Source organism: Heterodontus francisci, chromosome X (genome assembly GCF_036365525.1).
Source record: "Heterodontus francisci isolate sHetFra1 chromosome X, sHetFra1.hap1, whole genome shotgun sequence".
Lineage (NCBI taxonomy): Eukaryota > Metazoa > Chordata > Chondrichthyes > Heterodontiformes > Heterodontidae > Heterodontus > Heterodontus francisci.
This window is the reverse complement of record NC_090421.1, coordinates 3,289,205-3,312,498: the sequence shown is the minus strand read 5'-3', so window position 1 is coordinate 3,312,498 and position 23,294 is coordinate 3,289,205. Positions and strand designations below refer to the sequence as shown.

Here is a 23,294-nt window from a genome sequence, read left to right as displayed (position 1 = left end):
TGATCCTTTGCGGAACACCTCTGCTCAGTCTGAAAGCATGACCCCGAGCTTCCGTTGCTTGCCATTTCAACACTCCCCCCACCCGTGCTCTCATGCTCACATCTCTGTCCTGGGATTGCTGCAGTGTTCCAGTGAACATCAACGCAAGCTCAAGGAACAGCATCTCATTTACCGATTAGATATGTTACAGCCTTACCAGACTGAACAACGAGTTCAATAATTTCATAGCATGATGGGGCCCCCCCATTTTACTTTTATTTTTAGTTCTTTTTTCTTTTTTTTTGTTTATTTTATTTTTATTTCATCTTAGTTTGTTCAGTTTGCTTACCCATTTTTTTTTTTCATGTTTGTACTTGCGGCTGTTCAATTTTCAGTCCGTTAACACCCTATCTGTACTAATGCTTTGTCTTTCAACACACTATTAACATATTGTTTGAACAAAGAACAAAGAAAATTACAGCACAGGAACAGGCCCTTCGGCCCTCCAAGCCTGCGCCGATCCAGATTCTCTATCTAAACATGTCGCCTGTTTTCTAAGGGTCTGTATCTCTTTGCTTCCTGCCCTTTCATGTATCTGTCTAGATACATCTTAAAAGACGCTATCGTGCCCGCGTCTACCACCTCTGCTGGCAACGCGTTCCAGGCACCCACCACCCTCTGCATAAAGAACTTTCCACGCATATCCCCCCTAAACTTTTCCCCTCTGCTCCATGACCTTCTGGTCAGCTGCTCTGTGACCTTGTCCTATCTACACCTTCTGCTTTGCTATCTCTTGCCCCACCCCCGCTTTACTTGCTTATAACCTTTCACATTTCTAATATTTGCCAGTTCTGAAGAAGGGTCACTGACCTGAAACGTTAACTCTGCTTCTCTCTCCACAGATGCTGCCAGACCTACTGAGCATTTCCAGCACTTCTTGTTTTTATTACAAGTCAGGAGTGTGATGGGATTCTCTCTACTTGTTTGGATGAGTACAGCTCCAACAACACTCAAAAAGCTCGACACCATCCAAGACAAAGCAACCCGCTTGATTGGTACCCCATCCACCACCTTCAATGTTCACTCCCTCCACCATTGACACACAGTGGCAGCAGTGTGTACCATCTACAAGATGCACTGCAGCAACTCACCAAGGCTCCTTCAAAAGCACCTTCTCAACTTGTGACCTCTACCACCTAGAAGAACAAGGGCAGCAGATGCATGGGAACACCACCACCTGCAGGTTCCCCTCCAAGTGACACACCATCCTGACTTGGAACTATATCGCCGTTTATTCACTGTCACTGGGTCAAAATCCTGGAACTGCAGCAGTTCAAGAAGGCGGCTCGGCCTAGCCTGCGAAGCCCACATCTCATGAAATAAGAAAAAAACCAGACCCAGTCTGATCTCCACCTGGCTCCAGTCCAATGCTGTGTGGTTGACTCTTCATATAAAAAGGCAGCCCACCTCTATTTTCTCAGAGCAGCGAGGGATGAGCAATAAGTGGTTCCTTGCCAGTGTTGCACATGTCCTTGGAAAAGTTTTTTTTATGTACGAAAACACCTCTACCATTTGGGGGGAACTGAAAAACAAATGTCTGCTAAAAGACTGATTGACGAGCAAAGCCTTCTGCTCAGGTTGTTAACCCACTGCTGACTATAATGGCAAATTTAAAACTGACAACTTGTCCAGCAGCAACACAGACAATTTTGTTTTGTGCTTCTGTCTGTCTTGTGAACTGCTGCTGGATACATTGGCTGCACTTGTTGCTTGGTATCCAGAGAACAATTTTAAGTGAGAATATAAAGTGATGAGAATAGTATAGCACTGCTCTTCCAAAATTGAGACCACCATTCGGGGGAAATTTGAAACCAAGTCGTCCCAGTGCTAGCAAGTCACTTTTGCATACAATTTCTTTCCCTTCGATTGCACTGAGTAAAACCTTGTTTTATGTACTAATTTTGTAAGTGAAATCCTTAACAATTCCCTTCATTGTTCTTCCTTTTTCCTTATAAGGCAACCCTGCTGTTTTATCATTTCCTGCTTCAGTTTCCTGACTTTCTGTTATACCCTGAGGGGTGAAATGCCTGTACAAGTTGTAGCACTAAATGGTTGCAGCTGCCTAAGTAACTTGAAGCACTGGTGACACGTATGTATGTATGTATGTGTGTGTGTGTGTATACGATTTCCTGTTTGCAAGGCAGCAACAAAACTTACAATCCATGCTATGGGCATTCCTTCTCTGTGTAACTGGTTTAAAATTCTGTCTTCTTGCAGAACACTGAAAATCTTCCCCTAACCCTAAGGAAGGGGACACTGAGCGTCTTGAAAAAGAGGTGGGAAGTTCCAGGAAATTCCGCAGCACAACCAGTGCCTCAAAAGTTGCCTGTCAGAATTAATCGTGCGGATTCCCGGGCTCAAGTCACTGCTGTCAGCCCAAAAGCAGAGGCTAGCTTTGTGCCTCTTAGTGAGACCACCACAAGAGTCAAGTCTCCCAGGAGCCCAGTGGTCTTGAGCAGATTTCCTTATCCTGGTACAGAGAGCGAAGGCCAGGCTGAGTTAAAGATGGAGAGAATGCTTTCGAAAGAGGGGAATGAAGTGGAGAATGGAACAGCACAAGATTTGACCATCTCCCCTAAAATTGAGAAGTTTAATGTCCCACTGAACAGTTTGAAGATGATGTTTGAGAAGGGGGAAGCAAATGTTCAGATCAAGCACAGACAGCATGAAATCCCAGTTATGGTAAGTGTTTGCCACAAGTCATTTGTTTGATTTAAGGTCGAGTATCCTTCAAGCTCAATTGATTTTAAACATTCTAAAAGTGTTTCTCTGAGCTCAGTACTTGTGCCTTCAGGTAAAATAGCTACATGGAGACTTTGCTTCAATTTTGAAGTAAATATTTGACCAAGTAATAAGAAAACCCGTGCTCAGCTCTGTCATTTGATGCATTTTTCTTTATTTCTTGAACAAAAGAAAGAGGAGTCTTGTACAACCAGCCTGGGCTGCTTCATTTTCTTAAAAACACAACATACTGCCTGGAAGTCCCATAGTTGATTTATAGCTATAGTTAATTTGTTAATTTAAAAATTGGAAAGAGGGGAATCGATCTTTTATCACCCCAAAAAAGTACTTGAAATATAGATGGCCTAAGTCCCAGGATCAATCCTCTGTGCTGAATTAGCTAATTTTAATCTACAGTTGATGGTGTTTATGGGCTGGGGGAATGAAGATAATCCAGAATCCTCTATCTTGGTGGCTATCTGGTGATGCTGGCTGGAGTGGTGATGTGTAGATGAAGCTTGAGGATGGGATTGGGCTCAGTTTGATGGTTTTTCTCAACAGTTAAATAGCCTGCACATAATTGCTGTTTACGCTCACATGTCCTCTTGTGTAATGTATGCCTGATAAGGCTGCTGTTGCCTGTGGAATGGAAATACCAGGATGAGTTGCTACAATTTGAGAGAAGGAATGAAAAATGTTTTCTGGGTTACTGACTCTCAGACAAGAACTATTTTCTTCCACACAACCCCACCCCTTATCCTTCTGTTTCCTCTTTTCTGTCTTCTGACCAGCCTCTTCCAAAGTTGTTTGTACATCGCTGGATTATAGTCCATGAACATGGGTTGCCTGCCTGCGCCTCTCCCTCGATCATGTCCTAGATAGTTGATTTTTTTTTTTCCTATATAGTTCGGGAAGCTGAGGACAATTGTAGCATCCCTGCCACAAGCATAAACCAGCTGAGATCAGTTAACTCGAGACCAACTGAGAATTGAAGCTTCCTGGTCTTTGTAGCTTGATTCCAGATTGTCTGAGCTTTTTGTTGTCTTAAATGCACATAACAGAATTTTGTGGGCTATGTGGAAGAAAATGAAAACTTACATTTATATAACGTCTTTCAGGCCACCCCAAATTGCTTTACAGCCAATGAAATACTTTTGAAAGTGGAGTCATTGTTGTAATTTATGAAATTTAAATCTAGGTTACCATTAATTTTCATCTCCAGTTGCTGATTTTGATGTCCTAATCCGAGATTTACCTACCAGTAAGTTGAGAGTGCGAACCCAACCCATGAAACAAACCAATGAGAGAAATATAGGGCACAAATAGAGCAGCATTGCCTGAACCTTCATGGGCTGTTCTAATTGGATCTGGGTATTTGGAAAGTTGTCTACACATATCTTTGCTAGCCATATCTTTATGATGACAAAGTTGGTCTGTGGGAGGAACAGGAAGGTGAGTAAGAGTTTGAGCATGTGAATCTTAGTTTTTGCTCACTGCATCTGAATCTTCATATTGGGAGATTGACTCCAAGTGGATTCTATTTACTTCTGAAGTGACAACTAGAGGATGGGTTTCGGCATGATTCCCACTTGCTGCTGTATGCACAGCTTTTGCAATTCAGTAGAAATTCAGTTATCAGCACTCTCATCTCCATTCTCACATATCTCTGAATTTTTACAAGAATCAGGAGAGCAGCAGACTACAGCATAGGGAACAAATAGGAGTGCACTGATGAACTGTTCTGGGCGTGGAGGAACCCTTTGTATTTTGCAGTGTTATTTCTCTCTCCAAATCTGTTGAGTTGCTCTCGTTGACTGATCTGAGAGCCATATGTAATGGGGATTGAAGGGCAATGACAGCAATTTGGCAGATTGCACAAGGGAAAGGACAATAACGCAGGAATCAGCAAGAGAGGCGCACTGATCAGCTGCTTTCTGCTCCCTTACCCATTCTTCAACGTAGACTCCCATTAAGTGTAGGAAATCCTTGCTCTAAACTAATTCAAATCTCTGAAAGGAAAATGAGGGCTGCATGTACGAAGGCATTTGTACTCCCTGAGCAACTGACGACTGACCGTTGTTCCAGAGGGCCCATTATCTGTCAGGGATCCCTTTTTTATAGCTGATTATTCAAGCACTAGTGTATAGAAATTTACAAGTTACTGATACCAAAAAACCTGTTAATGTTAATGTAACAACTTGACCTTTGGGTGCTATAGGGGATATTGTTTGTCACAAAATAACTTTCAAAGAGCTTTTTAAAAAAAATTGTTTTAATGTTGCTTTTTATTAAACCTATTATCCTAATTATAGATCTTGTAAGTTAAAACAAGATTTTAAAAATTAAATGAATGTTGGCCTTTGTGTCAGCAACAGTTATTACATGGATGTATTCCTTTGTGTGATACAGTTGACTCAATTAGTAGTTTGGTCACTGTTGGAAGGAATCCTGCTTTTAAGAAGTGAGTGTTGGAACAACCTGACGTTGGGTGTAGGATGCTAAAGCTTATTTAGTTTAGTTTAGAGATACAGCACTGAAACAGGCCCTTCAGCCCACCGAGTCTGTGCCGACCATCAACCACCCATTTATACTAATCCTACACTAATCCCATATTCCTACCACATCCCCACCTGTCCCTATATTTCCCTACCACCTACCTATACTAGGGGCAATTTATAATGGCCAATTTACCTACCAACCTGCAAGTCTTTTGGCTTGTGGGAGGAAACTGGAGCACCCGGTTTATACACTATCCTTTGCTGATGCTCAGAGTTGAGGGGTCTGAGCAGTGCCCTGAATGGAATGGTTCCCGGCGGCAGAGAGCCCCATCATTGGGTATGAAGAGAAAGTGTTGCCATCAGTAGCTGGTTTCTCCCTGATAACTGAAACTTCCATCAGTGAAACAGTTGATATGCTTGTGCATGTCATGTTGGGCACTGTTTGTGTCTGATGGTCCACAATGCAAGTTCCTGGTCTCTGTAGTGCCATCAAGTGAGCTGCTAAGCAGAGGCTGGACATTTGCCTACATAAGGCAAGTTTCTGGGAGCTTGCTGTGTGCATTTCCTATCTTAGAACAGTGACTACACTCCAAAAAGTACTTAATTGGGTGCAAACACTTCAGGATGTCCTGAGATCATGGAAGGTGCTACATAAATGCTAGTTCTTTCTATAAGCCACGCCAGTGGGGTATGGGGGAAATGGCATGAAGCACAGACATTTCAACAAGAAGAAATGCTGTTAAATGAAAAATATTTATTGCTTGATCACTCATCCTCCCCTCACCTTGAGATTCTTGGACTGCTTTTCCAAGTTGGTTCGCAGGCCAACCTGTAGGCAGATCATGTGCAAGCCCCCTGATCTATGGAAACAATATTTTCTTAGAGACCAGAAATAAAAACTAAGCTCTAACAGTAGCTGTGAAAGAGTCTACATCTTCAACTGATTTGTCTGGTAAACCACATGGAAGATGGTAAGGACGTTGAAGGGAGAAAGTTATTTTTTTAAAAATAAAAGTCAAATGATGCACATGATATATGCAGTCATACAGTGAAACACAGGGCTCTTACTGTCCAATCATCTCAAGCACATGATTTGGCTTTACACAGTTATTCCTTTCTACTTGCTCATCTTTTTATAACTTTTTTTTCCTTGTGGGTAGGGCAAGAGAAAACTTCTTTACAAACTTCACATTAAAACTGGGTCAGTGCCTCTTCAGTCTTTTGATATTTGTTACTTCACTTGTCAACAATGCTGTGTTCTTGCACACTTGATATTCAGTATATTTTCAAGTGGGACCCAGCTGATGTGATGGTCAGCTCAATGCCCTGGGGAAATTCGATACCCTGATTTGGTGTCTGCTACCAACGGTTCATATCCCCAACTTTCATGTCCTTATAAGACTTTCTGTTTAGCTGGCAAACCTTCATCCCTGTATTTGCACCTTGAAATAATTTTTTTTTTAAATTTCCCCTACAAGAAATGCCCATGCAAAGAGTCGCATTCTTTTAGGTAACTTTTTTAAAAAAAAACTTGGTGTCTGAAATGGGATTTTAAGAGTCTGCACTGAGAGCCAACCATCCCAGTCTCTGACACTACAAATTGTTTTTGATTATTTTCAGTCAAAGCACTTCCCCCATTAATGTGATTGGTATATATACTATGTGCGATATGCAACCTTACAGACCACAGGTCCCAGGTTCAGTTCTTAGTTTTCGCTGTATTAATTGATCTCCACGGGGCACTAAAATAGCAAGGAGAGGGATTAAATTGACCAGAGTTCTCCATTCTGATTGCTATGCAGTTTCTATTCCTGCAAGAAAGCACGCATAGACGTCAAGTGAGGACAGAATTGGACTTGGTTGTGATGTCCTTGGCCACTAGCTAATAATTCTGATTCTGGCTCTGAGTTCTTGCTCAATGCCCCTACTGCTGCAGGGGATTGAACATAGCTCTATGCTAGAATTCTTCTGGTCATGCAGGCCCCACCTGCCAAGCATGAGGCATAGTAATTTCACCACATGGACATTAAATTTCAAACTGTTGTAGAAGTGAAGAAAGGACTTGCTTTTAAAAAATTGCCAGATCTTGGCTGGAAATACATTTACATATTAACAGACAGTGTTTGGAAGGACAAAGCAGCCATTCCCTGACACACTCAATGTACAATGGACTTTTGATCAGACATTGAAGGTGGGGGAACTCGCATTCCAGGTTGACTGCTAAGATGGCTGAATGCACAAATGGACACTGTCAAACCAGCTAGTCGCATGACTAACCTGCTGGGCAACCTGAGTTTTTTGAATTCATACAAACAGTTTGGGGGGAAAAAAGCAGAATGCTCCTGGACTGAGAAGATCTCTCCTGGCTGGCTCGCCACAGCCTCTCCTGTCTGCCTGCTCCCATCTCTTTCTCACGGAACTCCAAATCCATGCCAAGGTTTAAGAAGAATACTCGGCCCCAACGAAAAGTAAGATCTACCTACAATAAAGGACACTACAGTGAGCTCAAAGAACTGTAACAAAAAACCTCCTCAGATGTTGCCTCAAACTTTTCCACTTTATTTCTTTTTTCTTTGTGTCTCTATCTGCATGTGTGTATCGTGTGCGCATGCTAGCGTGGGCGCATCATGTATCCATAGGCGTTAATTGGAGTTTAAGTTTAATAAAATTTCACTTTTCTTTAAACCTGAGGAAACCTGTTGTGCTGGTTTCTTTGCCATATAATTGGAAAGTGGTGGAAAAGGATACACCAAGGAGGAGCTAAAAACACGGTGTGTTTAAAATCGAACCCTGAAACAGGAAGACCAGGTGAAGGCTGAAAGGGAACCCGAGACCGCTTTCTCACCTGGTCGTAATATTGTAGTTTATTAATATTAATTGTGGCCTTTTAATTAATTTTAATGTTATAATTTTACAGCATCAGATAACTGAAACTGGGGAAAATTGTAAACTGGAGGGTGGAGGGAGGAAGAAGACCACTGTGAACAGGAGGGCAAATTAATGGACAATCTGATTTAGCGAAGTCTACCACTACAGCGTTTAGTTTTAAATAGAATGTGTATTTACCATCAGTGCTGTGAAGTTTGCCCAGCAATATTTCTGAAATTCCATTTCACCACCATTCCCATTGTGGTGTTTTGTAATTTAAATGCAGCATAAGTACCATTTCACATTTTATTCAGGACATTAGCAACATCCCACCTGGTAGATGAGTGTAGAGTGCTGATAAAATAATTAACACAAATATTTAACACCAACTGTACCTTTTTTTATGGCATTGTATAGCTGTTAAATTCTTCTTCAGTGCTGGATTGCCAGATGACATTGACAGTTCCATATACAACAATGACTAATTTAAGAGACTCTTGTATTTGAAGTGTGCACACACAAACTTACTGAGTAACTGGATAAGGAGGACAATGTTGGTAACGAAAAAGATGGAGCTGGTGAATTGACCTTGTTTTCCCTAAATCCAAACAGTAACTGTAGCCTAGGAGGCCCTTAAGTATAAACTGCATGTGAATCAAAGATGGCTTTCAAAATTCATCTCACTTCATGGACAAGGTTTTTATAAAACTTTTTTTTAAAGCAGATGTATGCCTAGCAGCTTGTATGTGATTAGGAAACCACCTATCTGGATGTTTAGAAAATTTTAAACTAGGTCGTTTAAATTCATCCTGCTTGTAAGAATCATGTCCCTGTTCCCAGTTCTATCCTGGTGTATCTCCCAACATCCTGTAGTAACAGAGACTGTGACTGGTTGCTGCAACCTCAAAGTTTATGGACTTTGTTCTGTTTGATGTTGTGACTGGCAGTCTGTTTGAACTGTGCTATTAAGAGGCTAGAGTCTGGGATTCTACCAATGTCTGACTTTTTTGGACTTGGCAAAAGGTGGCAACTCTAATTTCAACTCTGATTCTGTTGATTTTTAAGATTAATGTAATCCAGCTAACAAATGTCAAACATGTTTTTTAAAATGACAATTTGAACATCAAGATGTCTGTGTTTAAGAGCATCGAGCACGATCTTAAAATATAACTCAACGTGAGTGTTATTCTTGGCTTTTGATTAATCCATAACCTTTTAACCTATGCCATTGATTAAACTTCTAATGAAACTGATGACAGAAGGAAGTATTTTGGGAGACCAAAAGGTCCCAACTTCAAAAAGGTATGGTGGTAAATGAACAGTGGGAAACCTTTAAAGAAACAATTCAAAATGTTCAACAAAAATACATTCCTTTGTAAAACTAAAACACAGCAAGAAAGACCCATCCGTGGCTCACTCAGGAAGTTAAGGATAGTAGTAGATTAAAAGAAGAGGCTTACAATCTTGCAAAAAAGAGTAGCAAGTCTGAGGATTGGGAGTGTTTTAGAAACCAGCAAAGGGACACCAAAACATTGATTAAAAAAGGAAGAAATAGAATGAGTGAACTAGCCAGTAATATAAAAACAGATTGGAAGAGCTTTTCTAGGTATATCAAAAGGAAGAGAGGAGCTAAAGAAAAGGTTGGTGCCTTAGAAGCAGAGACAGGAGAAATTATCATGGGGAATGAGGAAATAGCAGAGGCATTGAACAAATATTTTGTGTCTGTCTTCACAGTAGAAGACACAAGTTCCATACCAGAAATGGGCAGTAACCTAGGGGCTAAAAAGAGTGAGGAAATTGAGGAAATTCATAACAGCAAAAAAAAAGTATGGGAGAAACTTAAGGGACTAAAATCTGACAGATCTCCAGGACCAGATGGCCTGCACCCTCGGGTTCTAATAGAGATAGCTGCAGATATAGTGGATGCCCTGGCTATGATTTTCCAAAATTCCTTAGATTCTGGAACAGTCCCATCAGACTGGAAGTTGGCAAATGTTACACTCCTTTTCAAGAAAGGAGGGAAGAGAGAAAACCAGGACTACAGGCCAGTTAGCCTAAGACCAGTCATTGGGAAAATGCTGGAATCTATTATTAAGGAAGTCTTAATGCACTTGGAAAAGCACAGTATGATTTGAACAAGTCAACGTGGTTTTACTAACAGGAAATCCTACTTGGCAAATTTATTAGAGCTTTTTGAGGATGTAATTAGTGAGGTAGATAAAGAGGAACCAGTAGATGTAATATACCTGGATTTCCAAAAGGCATTCGATAAGGTTCCACACACAAAGTTAATAGGTAAGATAAGGGCTCATGGTGTTCGGGGTGATATATTGGCGTGGATAGGGGATTGGTTAACAGACAGGAAGCAACGAGTGGGCATAAACGGAGCATTTTCAAGTTGGCAGGCGGTGAATAGTGGGGTGCCGCAAGGATCAGTGCTGGGGCCTCAGCTATTTACACTCTTTATTAATAACTTGGATGAAGAGACAGAGTAATGTATGTAAGGTAGGTGGAAAGGTAAAATGTGGGGAGGGCACAGAGATGCTGCAAAGAGGTATAGACAGGTTAAGTGAGTGGGCAACAAGATGGCAGATGGCGTCTAATGTAGGGAAATGTGAAGTTGTTCACTTTGGTCATAAGAATAGAAAAGCAGAATTTTTTTTAAAAGGTGTGAAACTTGTAAGTGTCAAAGACTTGGGTGTGCTTGTACAAGGAATGCCGAATGTTAACATGCAGGTACAGCAAGCAATTAGGAAGGCAAATGGCATGTTGGTCTTTATTGCTTGGGGATTGGAGTACAGGAATAAGGAAGTATTGCTGCAATTGTACAGGGTTTTGGTGAGACCACATTTGGAATACTGTGGCGTTTTGGTCTCCACATTTAAGAAAGGATATACTTGCACTGGAGGCAGTACAGCGAAGGTTCACTAGATTGGTCCCTGGGATGAGGGGGTTATCCTATGATGAAGGGCTGAGTAAATTGGGCCTATATTCTCTGGAGTTTAGAAGAATGAGAGGTGATCTCATTGAAACATTTAAGATTCCAAAGGGGCTGGGTAGGGTAGTCACTGAGAGATTATTTCCGCTGGTCGGGGAATCTAAAACACGGAGGCACAGTCTCAGGATAAGTCGCCGATCATTTAGGACTGAGATGAGGAGAAATTACTCCACTCGAAGGGTTGTCAGTCTTTGGGATTCTCTATCCCAGAGGGTTGTAGATGCTTCATCGTGGAATACATTTAAGGCTGGAATAGATAGATTTTTGGTGTCTCGGAATCGAGGGATATGACAAGTGGGTGGGAAAGTGTAGTTGAATCCTAGGATCAGCCATGATTGTTTTGAATGGCAGAGCAGGCTCGATGGGCCATATGGTCTACTCCTCCTATTTCTTATGTTCAATCCCTTTATCCCTCTGGTTTTACCTGTTGGAGCATCACTAAGGGCTCTACAATTGATGCCACCTTCTCCCAGACTAGAGGGGAGAGAAAAGAACTACAGGGTTTCCTCTTCAGTGACCCTGATTTGGAAATTGTGCATGTGTGGCTATCTGGTGAGAACAAGATCATTCTAACTGCGAGGATTTCACTGTTATGTAACTTACCTAAACTCACTATCTTATGTTCAAAGATGGAGAATAAAGTATTTGAAGTACTGAAGTATTTAAATGATAGGCCCAGAGTTTGTGGTCAGTGGTGAAAGAAGGGCAAGGGTCCAGAGCGGAGCACTGAGTGATCGACTGCAACTTCGGGATTTCCACGCATGCCTAACATCCTGAAGTTGCAGTCTGTTTCAGAGAGGTAATGATGGTGAATGCTGACAGTTTGCTGTCAACTCCCTCCTCCACAAAATCCAGCCTGTACAGCTCTTTGTTAGATCTATCCAATTAATCCCCCTCCTTTGCTATTTCCTCATAACTCTCCAAATGTTTCCCCTTCAAGTATTTATCCAATTTCCTTTTGAAAGTTACTATTTCTCAGGAAAACCCTATATGCGAAATGGGAAATATTAATTTCATCGGTTGGAAACTTGCATTCGACTTTTAATGGAAAAAAAAAACCCTACAGTAACTTTTAAAAAATATTAGCAGCCAAGATGGCCACTGCCATTTACATCTGAAGCACCAGGAGATTGAACTGGCGACACAATGTCTAACAAGAAGCTCAGCCAGAATAATGCTTTGGCTAACTGAGTAGATTAGCCAGATGATCCTCGTTAGTGAGTCATTCAAATATTTCCCATTTAGCATATAGGGGCGGCGCAGTGGTTAGCACCGCAGCCTCACAGCTCCAGCGACCCGGGTTCAGTTCTGGGTACTGCCTGTGTGGAGTTTGCAAGTTCTCCCTGTGTCTGCGTGGGTTTTCTCCGGGTGCTCCGGTTTCCTCCCACAAGCCAAAAGACTTGCAGGTTGGTAGGTAAATTGGCCATTATAAATTGTCCCTAGTATAGGTAGGTGGTAGGGAAATATAGGGACAGGTGGGGATGTGGTAGGAATATGGGATTAGTGTAGGATTAGTATAAATGGGTGGTTGATGGTCGGCACAGACTCGGAGGGCCGAAGGGCCTGTTTCAGTGCTGTATCTCTAAACTAAACTAAAATATAGGGTTTTCCTGAGGCATTCATAAGTGGAGACATCCCTCCGGGGGCTAAACTGGGATAAACCCCACCTAAGAGGAGTTTTGCGTTTTAGACTTTTGGACCTCATTAACACAAGGGGGATTGATAGAACCATGTGACTGCCTGCTCATCTCTGAAGAAACTAGAAGTTTTGTGACTCAGACAGCAGACAAGCAGTAACTGAGTGTACAGCAGCGAAGAAGGTGGCTGTTCCCCTCTCCCTCCCCCCACCCCCTCTCTCTCCCTCCCTCCCCCCACCCCCTCCCCCTCTCTCCCTCTCGTTCACCCCTCCCCCGCCCCCAAAGAAAATATCAAGAAAAGAACTGGCTGTGACTGGGGGATCCTCCAAGCCTACAGACTGCTACAGCCAGCAACCAGGGGAAGAGAATCAACTCCCAATTCTGCCTTCATTCTGTGTCCGTTGCTGGAAAGTGCACATGTGCGCGACAGAATTGGGCTTGGCTGTGATGCCTACTGCTGTTGTAGCCCACCCAAACTTGCTGTCCAGGCTTGTGTGTAGAATGGTATGTTGCTAGGTGGGATTAATTGGATAGCTGTACCAAAGAGCTGGGGCAGGCACGGCATGGCCCAAATGGCTTCCTGTGCCATTCTGATTCTACTTGCCTGTCATTGGAACTGGCACAACAGTAGCTTATGCTTCAAGAGAGGCTGGGAGGAAATCAATGGGGGTGGGAGGAATTTTTTTTATTATGTAAAACAAATGAGAAAACGCTACACACACAGATGAGCCCTTTTGATATGCAGAGTGTTTTTGGAATTGGAGCAGCTGAAGCAAATCTTTCTGCTGTCTGTACTGAAACTGCTAGAGATGGCAGATGTTAAATGTACCATAGAGCTAGGTAGCACACTGATCTTTCAAATTCTTTAGTTTGTTGCTGAAATATATACACCAGCAAAAAATTTTGAAATGATTGCTTCTGGCAAAATATAGGTAATTCAATTACCAGTGGCATATTGAGTTGCAAATGAGCATAGGTACCAGTCATTTTTTTCACCATCTGGAAATAGGATAAAACGGGCCCTGTGATCACTGCAGATGGATCAGTCTTGTCCATAAGCACTGCAAGGGTTTTGAACTCTGCTAATCCAGATGGCAGTACAGTGCTCTCATTAGCAGAGTGTAGGTTTATTAAGGCTTGTGATGCAATCATATGGTTCTGAACCTGGGCAGACAGGCCTCAAAGCACTCAGTTCATTGTCTGAGTTTCTTTTTGTCCATGTAGGGATTTAGGTGCTAATTAAGTCTGGTGGTGTCTTTCAGCCGGGCAATATGTTAATCACAATGGGCAGACAAAGAAGATTTGATTAAATAAGTGATGTGCTTTCTTCAACAAAAGATAATGTGATGAGCAAGTTGATTGCTTTCAGCTGTAATTGATAGCCAAATCATGTGTTGTGCTTCGTTTTAATGAGATATGAAGAATGAACGAGAGTGTCATCCTGAAGTGCTTCCTCCCAGATAAATGCTCAGGGTTGAACATGCTGGGTGTTTTTGTGTTCTCAAGCAGGCTACCAGAGATCAGCACCTCAAGTCTGATGTTTCCAAGAAGTGGTTAGACAAGACTACGGAAGGCAGCTGTTTGATCGAAGACGTGGAGAACAAAGCAAGGGAGGGAAGCACAAGTGGTTTAAAATCGGATGGTTTTGGTAAGGATTTGTTTTTTTTTAAACTGTGTGGAGGTGATGCCAGGGCTAGGATGGTAGGGAAGGGAAAGTAGAGGGATTATAGTTCTTGCCTTTGCCATGTTCACTAAATTATTCTAGTGTTTGTAGAAGATGTTATCAAGTTTGGAGGGGTATCTTTTGACATTCTGGGGGAGGTATTAGCAGTAGTAAGAGTCTGCTTTATAAATTGTGTTGTCACTGCTTCCATTCAGTAAAATGAGCACTGATGTTTTGAGTCATTAGCCTTGGATAGTGTAAGTTATTTAGCATATGTGTACTTCATAGAATTTTGATGTGTTTACTTTCTGAAAACTGCTGTTGTTTTTAATGTTGCATATATAGTGCAGAGAACGGCTTAAAGCGGCTCTAATACCGGGTGCCTTCCTAATGCAGAAAGTACCCTGATGACATTGCAGAATTGTTTCCACAGCAGCCTGAAGCACTTTAGTCTCTTGGCCACGTGACTAGCTGTTTCAAGTTTTATACTGCTGTTGGACTGAAACCAACTCCTTTAGCAATGCTTGCTGTCTTGAGTGCCACCTTGTTTACATTGACCGCTCCAAAGACAGTCAACTGACAATGTAATGTTAGTGATTCTTGTGTTATGTTTTCTAAAACTAGCCTTATTGCCAAATGAGATTTGCTATATGCAAATAGACATTTTGGGAATTAAACCTGATAGCCCCCTAAACATCAGCCTCTCTCTCTCTTTCCCTTTTTTGAGTTATAATAAATATTCCTACTAATAATGCCATTAACATTTTAGTGGCGTGTATGCTTTAGAACGGACTTCCCCATTGCTTAGATCACAGCTGAACATAGTATTCAGTCACATCGTTAAGTGAAACCGTTTGACAAAGGGATGCCATTTTTCTCGGGAATAGGCAATTGTTTGCCAGTTCTTTATAGAGTAACTGCTGATGCCTTGCAGCAGAATGTGCTGGTGACTGGTTATTTATTGGATAACTGCATAGTCCAGGGTTGTCAAGTTTCTCAAATTTCACATTCCTTGCTGATCACAACTGCATCTGATAGATCTCTGATTTATTGATTGCATCACTGGCTATTGCAGTGTTTTGGGGGAAATCTGGGACTAGAGTCATAGACTCATAGACATTGTCTGTGTCAGTGGAGTGAGAGGTCTGGAATAATCTTGTTTTTGCTCGTGAATGATCTTGGAGAAATAAGCTTTTTATGGTTTCTATGCCTTGAAATAAATAAATGTACCTGTAATAGTGTTATGGTTGATTTGGTAAATTCTTATCCAATCTGTGCAGTATTGCCACCTACAGTTTAGGTGGGTTACTCCTTTTTTGTGTAAAAGATCCCCACCTTCAGGACTGGTTTCAAAGCAGTGCTGCTGAAAACTTTGCCAAGTGTAACTGAGGCAGCTTCACTAATCTTCCTTCAGTATTTCCTGGCGTACATCACTGGCTCAGTATCCTTTCAAGGTATGAATCATACATGCCAAATATTCTATCTCCTCCTTCCTCTTCAGCCCTCTGAAAAACAGTGTGAAAGTGGTACGTCTCCATCTTTTTATGGTAGTTTCCCTTGATTATTAACAGCAACTCACAAGGAAAGAGCTGTCTGTTTTTATTAGTGTTTGCTAACTTTTACAACTACTGTGCTTTGAAAAATTGCTGCGTTCTAAATGTTTCACAAACTTCCTGCATATACTGACTTTCCTGAATGTTTCATTGCTTGTGAATCTCTCCGTATCTGGCCATTCCCGCCACCCCCCACAACCATCCTGCCACTTCAAATGTTGTAAATTTGAATGCCTTGTAAATTTTAAATACTGCTCTATTGCAGTCTGAGGATTTCCCAGTTGAGTTGCCTTTTGCTCTTTGAAGTCTGACACTTGCCTTGCAGCTGCATTATATCTGTGTATTTATCGCTGAACCATTTCTTTGTAGCTTTAAAGTAGCACCGGACACTTTGAGCCACGCAAATTGATATGTAGGGTTGTGCTTGTTTGGGTTCAGGAGGAAAAATAGGTATTGGGGCCCATGTGTGCTCTTCCCTCATCTTTTGGCTTATTTCATCCCATGTACCAATCATCCCTCCTCTTCATCTATCCCTCTGGACCCTGATGGCAGTTGAAAGAGCCCCAAGAGGTCCCAAACACAACTATTCTTACCTTCCATATATTCTGACCACTTATTTTTATAGAAGTCTGTCTGCTGCCTTGAAGGACCGTATTCTTCTTTTCTTTCTTTTTCTTTTGGGCCTCCTTATCTCGAGAGACAATGGATACGCGCCTGGAGGTGGTCAGTGGTTTGTGAAGCAGCGCCTGGAGTGGCTATAAAGGCCAATTCTGGAGTGACAGGCTCTTCCACAGGTGCTGCAGAGAAATTTGTTTGTCGGGGCTGTTACACAGTTGGTTCTCCCATGGCGCCTCTGTCTTTTTTCCTGCCAGCTGCTAAGTCTCTTCGACTCGCCACATTTTAGCCCCGTCTTTATGGCTGCCCGCCAGCTCTGGCGAACGCTGGCAACTGACTCCCACTACTTGTGATCAATGTCACACGATTTCATGTCGCGTTTGCAGACGTCTTTATAGCGGAGATATGGACGGCCGGTGGGTCTGATACCAGTGGCGAGCTCGCTGTACAATGTGTCTTTGGGGATCCTGCCATCTTCCATGCGGCTCACATGGCCAAGCCATCTCAAGCGCCGCTGACTCAGTAGTGTGTACAAGCTGGGGATGTTGGCCGCCTCGAAGACTTCTGTGTTGGAGATACGGTCCTGCCACCTGATGCCAAGTATTCTCCGGAGGCAGCGAAGATGGAATGAATTGAGACGTCGCTCTTGGCTGACATACGTTGTCCAGGCCTCGCTGCCATAGAGCAAGGTACTGAGGACACAGGCTTGATACACTCGGACTTTTGTGTTCCGTGTCAGTGCGCCATTTTCCCACACTCTCTTGGCCAGTCTGGACATAGCAGTGGAAGCCTTTCCCATGCGCTTGTTGATTTCTGCATCTAGAGACAGGTTACTGGTGATAGTTGAGCCTAGGTAGGTGAACTCTTGAACCACTTCCAGAGCGTGGTCGCCAATATTGATGGATGGAGCATTTCTGACATCCTGCCCCATGATGCTTGTTTTCTTGAGGCTGATGGTTAGGCCAAATTCATTACAGGCAGCCGCAAACCTGTCGATGAGACTCTGCAGACACTCTTCAGTGTGAGATGTTAAAGCAGCATCGTCAGATGCTTGAAGGACCGTATAGAAGGAGGCTATTAGGTGCATCATGCCTCTCCCCAGCTCTCTGAATGTGGAACAGGCGTCCTTTCAATCAAGTCCTGGGAAAAGTGAAACTTTCTGACATCCAACCTACCTCTTCGCTTTCTCAAATGAAGTGGGTGGCCACTGGTTCTACCTATTCCCATCAATTCAAGTACTTATGTTGTCTTTAATTAAATACCAGGCTCAGATCAAGTCCTTGGGTGTCGCCAGTGAATAAAAACCCAAGGCACTGTCTGTTGCTTTTTTTATATGCTACAATGATTTCATCCTTGTTGCCCTTCTCTACCACTGAGGCACAGTCTCCTGAGTTTGGGGGGGTGGGATGGAGTATGGTATAATGCTAGAAATACACAGCAGATCCTGTCAGCATCTGAAAGAGTAAAGTCTGGTGAATATTTTCAGTGGGAAGCCGTTTATCAGATCTGGAAGATAAGTAAGACCCTAAATAGGACTGAACAGAGGGCGGATGGACCAGGTAGAAATCCAGAGTGTCTCATCCTGACTGGTGAGCAAACATATTTTTGAAAACTGCGCAAGACTCTGCACTTGCCAACTCATCATTCACCATTTCTCCCCATACACTGATCCTGCCATCAACTATCCCTGCTGTCATCTTGCCACTTTCTGGAAGGACTGTTCCTTCTGGGATACCTATGTTCATTCAACCATCACCAAACTTCTAGCTGCCCTTCCCTTGGCACTTTTTCCAAAGTGCATGCAACGCCTGTTCATCCAGCTCTTCACACACCATTGTCCTGGAACACCCCATACACACATTCAGAGACAGCAATTTGGTGCCCTTCCTCTAATCTAGTATACTGTATTTTCTGCTTGGGGTATGGTGGGTCTCTACGTTATGCATAGAAAGGATGTGCAAAGACCATTAGGCTCGCGAGTGCTCACCTATCTGTTAAATTACATCTTGTGTACCACCTCCAGTAGTAGTAATGCCTGGAGGAGGCAAAAACCTGGATTGAATTTCAGGAAAATTCTGTGAAATTATTGCCTGAATCCCTCAGGCAATTGAGTTAGTTAGATCAGGCAAAAATGATTCCCTGCGATGCATTAATAGATGTTCTTAACGAAGGCTCATCATGACCTTTTCTTCGTCCTCTTCCCCTGCCTCCCCAAATGCTTGGGAGCATAGGACGACATCCTTTGATGTCCTGGTCAGCTGAAAATTTGTCCATCATCCATCACTAAGACTGCCTCTTTCCACTAACATCACTTGACTCAGCCCCTGTCTCAGCTCATCTGCAGCTGAAACCCTCATCTATACCTTTGTCACCTCTAAACTTGACTATTCCAATGCTCACCAGGTCAGCCTTCCAAATTCTATCCTCTGTAAGCTTGAGGTTATTCAAAACTCGGCCCTTGTCCTTACTCGCACCAAGTCCTGTTCACCCATCACCTGTGCTCGCTGACCTACTTTGGCTTCTGATTTTAGCCTCTGTTTTAAAATTCTCATCCTGATTTTCAAATCCCTCCAAGGCCTTGCCCCTTCCTATCTCTAACCACCTCCACCCCTTCAACCCTCAGATATCTGCAGATCTCCAGCTTCAGTCGCTCTGCCTTGTCATTCGTGTCTTCAATTGCTGAGGCCCTAAACTCTGGAATTCCCTCCCTAAACCTCTCCATCTCTCTTTCCTCCTTTTAAGACACTCCTTAAAACCTGCTCCATGACTAAGTCATCTGCCCGAATATCTCCTTATGTGGTTTGGTGTCAAATTTTGTTTAACAGTGTCTTTGAGATGTTTTACTATGTTAAAGGCGCTAGATAAATACAAGTTAAAAATTTGACATCTGCTACTTCTAGTTAAGCTGTTCCATATATTTGTAGTGTGTGTGTGTGTGTGTGCGTGAAGTGGTATCTTATTTGAATCAATGTCCCCCTCCCTATGACTATTTATTCCCTTTAGGATCTTAAATATCAACCCTCTTTTAAAAAGAATATCCAGTATCTGCAGTGTTTCCTCAGAGCTCCGGTGTCCAATCCCATTTAATTACCCTGTACTCTCTCCAAGGCAAGGCATGTTCTCTCACTCACTCTTCCCTCTCCAGGTGATTTGGTGTCCATACCTGTGCAGAATATTCGAGGTGGGAAAGTCCTAGTGCTTTATTTGAACATATTTATGTCCTGGGATTTGTGCTCCATCTCTCAAGCTGTGCATCCTAAGCTCGCATTTGCTTTTTTCAATGCTGCATGTTGTGCAGACAGTTTTAGGGTATTAAAACTCTCCAGATTCCCATCTGTGTAATTTCCTGTAGACTGTTGCCATTTTTTCTGGGACTGCCAACATTTTCCTTTCTCCAGTTTCATGACTTAGCATTTCTCCAAGTAAAGTCATTTCCTGTGTGGTGAGTCAATGGCTTTGCTAAAAATTTATGGATGTAATGTATTTGGTTAACCAGCGAGTTTAGTAGATTACTATGAATGCTGGACTTTGTAACATTTTTTTTTTAATTGTAATTTTTAAAAGTTTAAAATAGGTGTCTGGAAGGTCAGGTGACCTCACATCTGCTCTGCTAAAGGATAAGACAGATCAAAGACTTTTTCTTTTTTAGACAGACTTTCAGGTCATAAAACAAGGGGTCAGTGATTTTGAAGATGCAAATATACCAGGTGGCTCTGTGAAACCAGACTTCTGGATCCTGCATATTAGAACAGATCAATAAGCTATTGACTTTTGAGTCCAGATAAATTTAACAGATTTTCTGAAGGCAGACAGGCTATAAGAGATGAAACCAGTAGTTGCAGCCTCAAGGCAGGCTGTAAGGAAGACAACCAGTGGTTGCAGCCTTGAGAGAGGAGGTGGTGGGGGGACGGGGGACACCTGCTCTCGGAAGCCTGATGCAGTAAAAGGCTGAGAAGATGGGGCGGTGCAGTGGTTAGCACTGCAGCCTCACAGCTCCAGCTACCTGGGTTCAATTCTGGGTACTGCCTGTGTGGAGTTTGCAAGTTCTCTCTGTGTCTGCATGGGTTTCCTCCGGGTGCTCCGGTTTCCTCCCACAAGCCAAAAGACTTGCAGGTTGGTAGGTAAATTGGCCATTATAAATTGCCCCTAGTGTAGGTAGGTGGTAGGGAAATATAGGGACAGGTGGGGATGTGGTAGGAATATGGGATTAATGTAGGATTAGTATAAATGGGTGGTTGATAGTCGGCACAGACTCGGGCCGAAGGGCCTGTTTCAGTGCTGTATCTCTAAATCTAAACTAAACAAGACTTGAACCTGTTTAGAGTGTTGAAGCTTGTGGAGAAGTAGTAGACCAGCAGGATCGCCAGGAATCGTCTTATTCACGGACGTCCAGGTCTGAAGTGCTCGGAGAAGTGAGCAAAGAGGGCATTGATTTTCAAAAAGGTCTGGTAGATCCAACGCATTGCTACTGGGAGGAGTTCGGGACTTTTAACCGCAAAGGATTTCGCCATCAAAAAGAACTGTGTAACGTATAAGTGTGGTGTGAGGTTTTCAAGTATTTTAAGTAAAGAAATGACCTTTCTTTTTAATCTGAGTATCAGCTACTTACAAAGTACTACTTGGTTAATGGGGATTTCTTTTAGTTTAGTTATCATAAAAATTTTAAATGTGAAATCTTGTGTAATTCTTTAAATTGGTATGGGGGTTCATATCTCGTATTTAAAGGTTAATGGTCTCACTGAGGTCAAGTATGATCTGCCTGTGAATTCTGTTAACTTTTTTCCATTCAGTTTCTCCTACATTCTCGCCATTATGTCTATAAGACGCTTTCTATTTATAAATTGGAACCGCATTTGTTTCTTGGTCGTTGGTCCCTTGGTACAACTTCTGTACTTGGTGATTCCCTCAGATGTCTGTTTCAGTTTGCTGTCTTTTAGTTTCAGAGCTGGGACTCTTGCTATCATTGTCATTAGTCTACTGACCTGTCATCCCTTTGTGGGTGACCTGATCAGTTTTTTTTGTTGCTTTGCCATTAAAATCAATCCATATGGGGAAGGCTTTTCTCGCTTGTAAACTCATTTGTAAACCTTGATAAAGCAGCAGTTAACAAATGATCAAAGAATGTCCTTAAATGAACCCCCAGGATCCCTCTAGTTCCACCATTTCCATTTATTACCTCTATTCCCCTGGGAAGAATGCACTGGGTGGGGAGATCTGAACACAAATAGGGCAACTGCTTTGCCGAACATCTCCATTCTGTCCAGGAGTGTGCCCCTGACTTCCCTGTGACTTGCTGTTTTCAACGCTTGTGCACCCTTGTGCACCCTTAGTCTTTTGACTTCCAACACTGTTCCATATTCAAGGTAGGAATACTTTTGCCCATGACAAATAATCCCTGCTTGATTACATCTCCCACCACCCCCAATGCATTGCAGCCTTGATTTTCCCCGTGAGTTTGCTGCCTCTTATTAAACTGGCTGTGCATAATATTTTCTGGGGTTATTTTTCTTAATAGCATGTATTTATGAAAATGTAGCATCAGGCAGAGAGAAGCTAAAGTGATCTTCCGTCTGCTTTTCAACCGAGCAGCCTGGTTTCAGGGGTGGCAGGCTGGTAATTTTGAAGCTTTAGAAAAAGCTTTCAACTTCTGTATTTCATTTCAAAAAGACTCAAACAGGAGTCATCCGTTTTGAGTTGGTGTCTGGGCCTGTGCGCAGCCTTTTTTTTAAAATGCCCAGCCCTCATTGGGTATTGGCAGTAGATAGGGAACCACTGCTACAGTGCAGTATAGGAAATGCAATCCAGTGTGAGCTGCATTTCTGTCCCACAGGCAGAAGGAATCCTATTTTCACATTGCAGTATTCTGAGAGGAAGGTGCCCAGTTTTTACATGTTTGATCAGAGTACTGAGGGGTGAGCTAAAATAATGAGCAGTCGATGCAGTTTGTTTGGGAGAAGCAGCCATGTTCTGCTAGTGCATTCCTGATGCTAGGCCACATTGGCATGATGTCAGACTTAATAAAAGACTTGAGTCAAAATGTAATTACAGAGTAAGTCGGGGAGGAGCCACATTGTGGGCATCGTTGGCCTCTGTGGTATAGCAATTTGTAATATTTTTAAAATTGTCTTTGTGGCTTTTTAAAATGAATGTTTTAAGAGTGTGTCAGTACACTAAACACACTGCATCATGGGCAGGGTGGGACAAAGGCACTCTGTTTACATTGAGCTTCGATTTGACGTGAACAATCTGGGGCAAGTGAAGTGTGATACTTCTCAGGAACAAAGAGACAACTGCAGCACCAGCTAACCCCTATGCTGCTGTTGTCCGTTTTTTAAAATAGCTTGATTGAAGGGAAAAACAGAAGCCCAATGGAAACTGGTTAAATTCCTGGCTGATAATGAACTAGGGGATGGGGATTACAGCTAATGTAAAAAGTTAGTGCAAGACCTACACGACAAATTAGAATATGTCAGTAAACTGACAAATGGCTGAAATTCAGTCCAGATAAAAATTATTTAAATTGCTGACATACTCCGTTTAAAATGGCTCTGGTGAAGTTGAAGGCATAGATGCTCAATCTGTCCAGATGCTGGAGCAAAGGTCAATAAAGCAAACCATGTAGAACTATTTGGTTAAAGCAGTGGAGTACAAGTTGTTGGGAAGTAATACTCAGGCTGTACTGTGTGCTTGACCAGGCCTTGA

General features: G+C 42.5%; 1 protein-coding gene across 5 annotated transcripts in view; it reads left to right on the top strand.

The window, feature by feature from the left end:
• The window catches only part of LOC137358613 (LIM domain and actin-binding protein 1-like), a 147,634-nt gene that overhangs the window by 104,584 nt on the left and 19,756 nt on the right, over positions 1-23,294 (top strand). For 3 of the 5 annotated variants that reach the window (XM_068024682.1, XM_068024679.1, XM_068024680.1), the window contains exons 4-5: positions 2,257-2,721; positions 14,268-14,409. In XM_068024682.1, the coding sequence (XP_067880783.1) occupies positions 2,257-2,721; positions 14,268-14,409 (607 nt within the window). The remainder of the gene's footprint in view (positions 1-2,256; positions 2,722-14,267; positions 14,410-23,294) is intronic. The other 2 variants (XM_068024681.1, XM_068024683.1) reach the window with 2 other exon arrangements.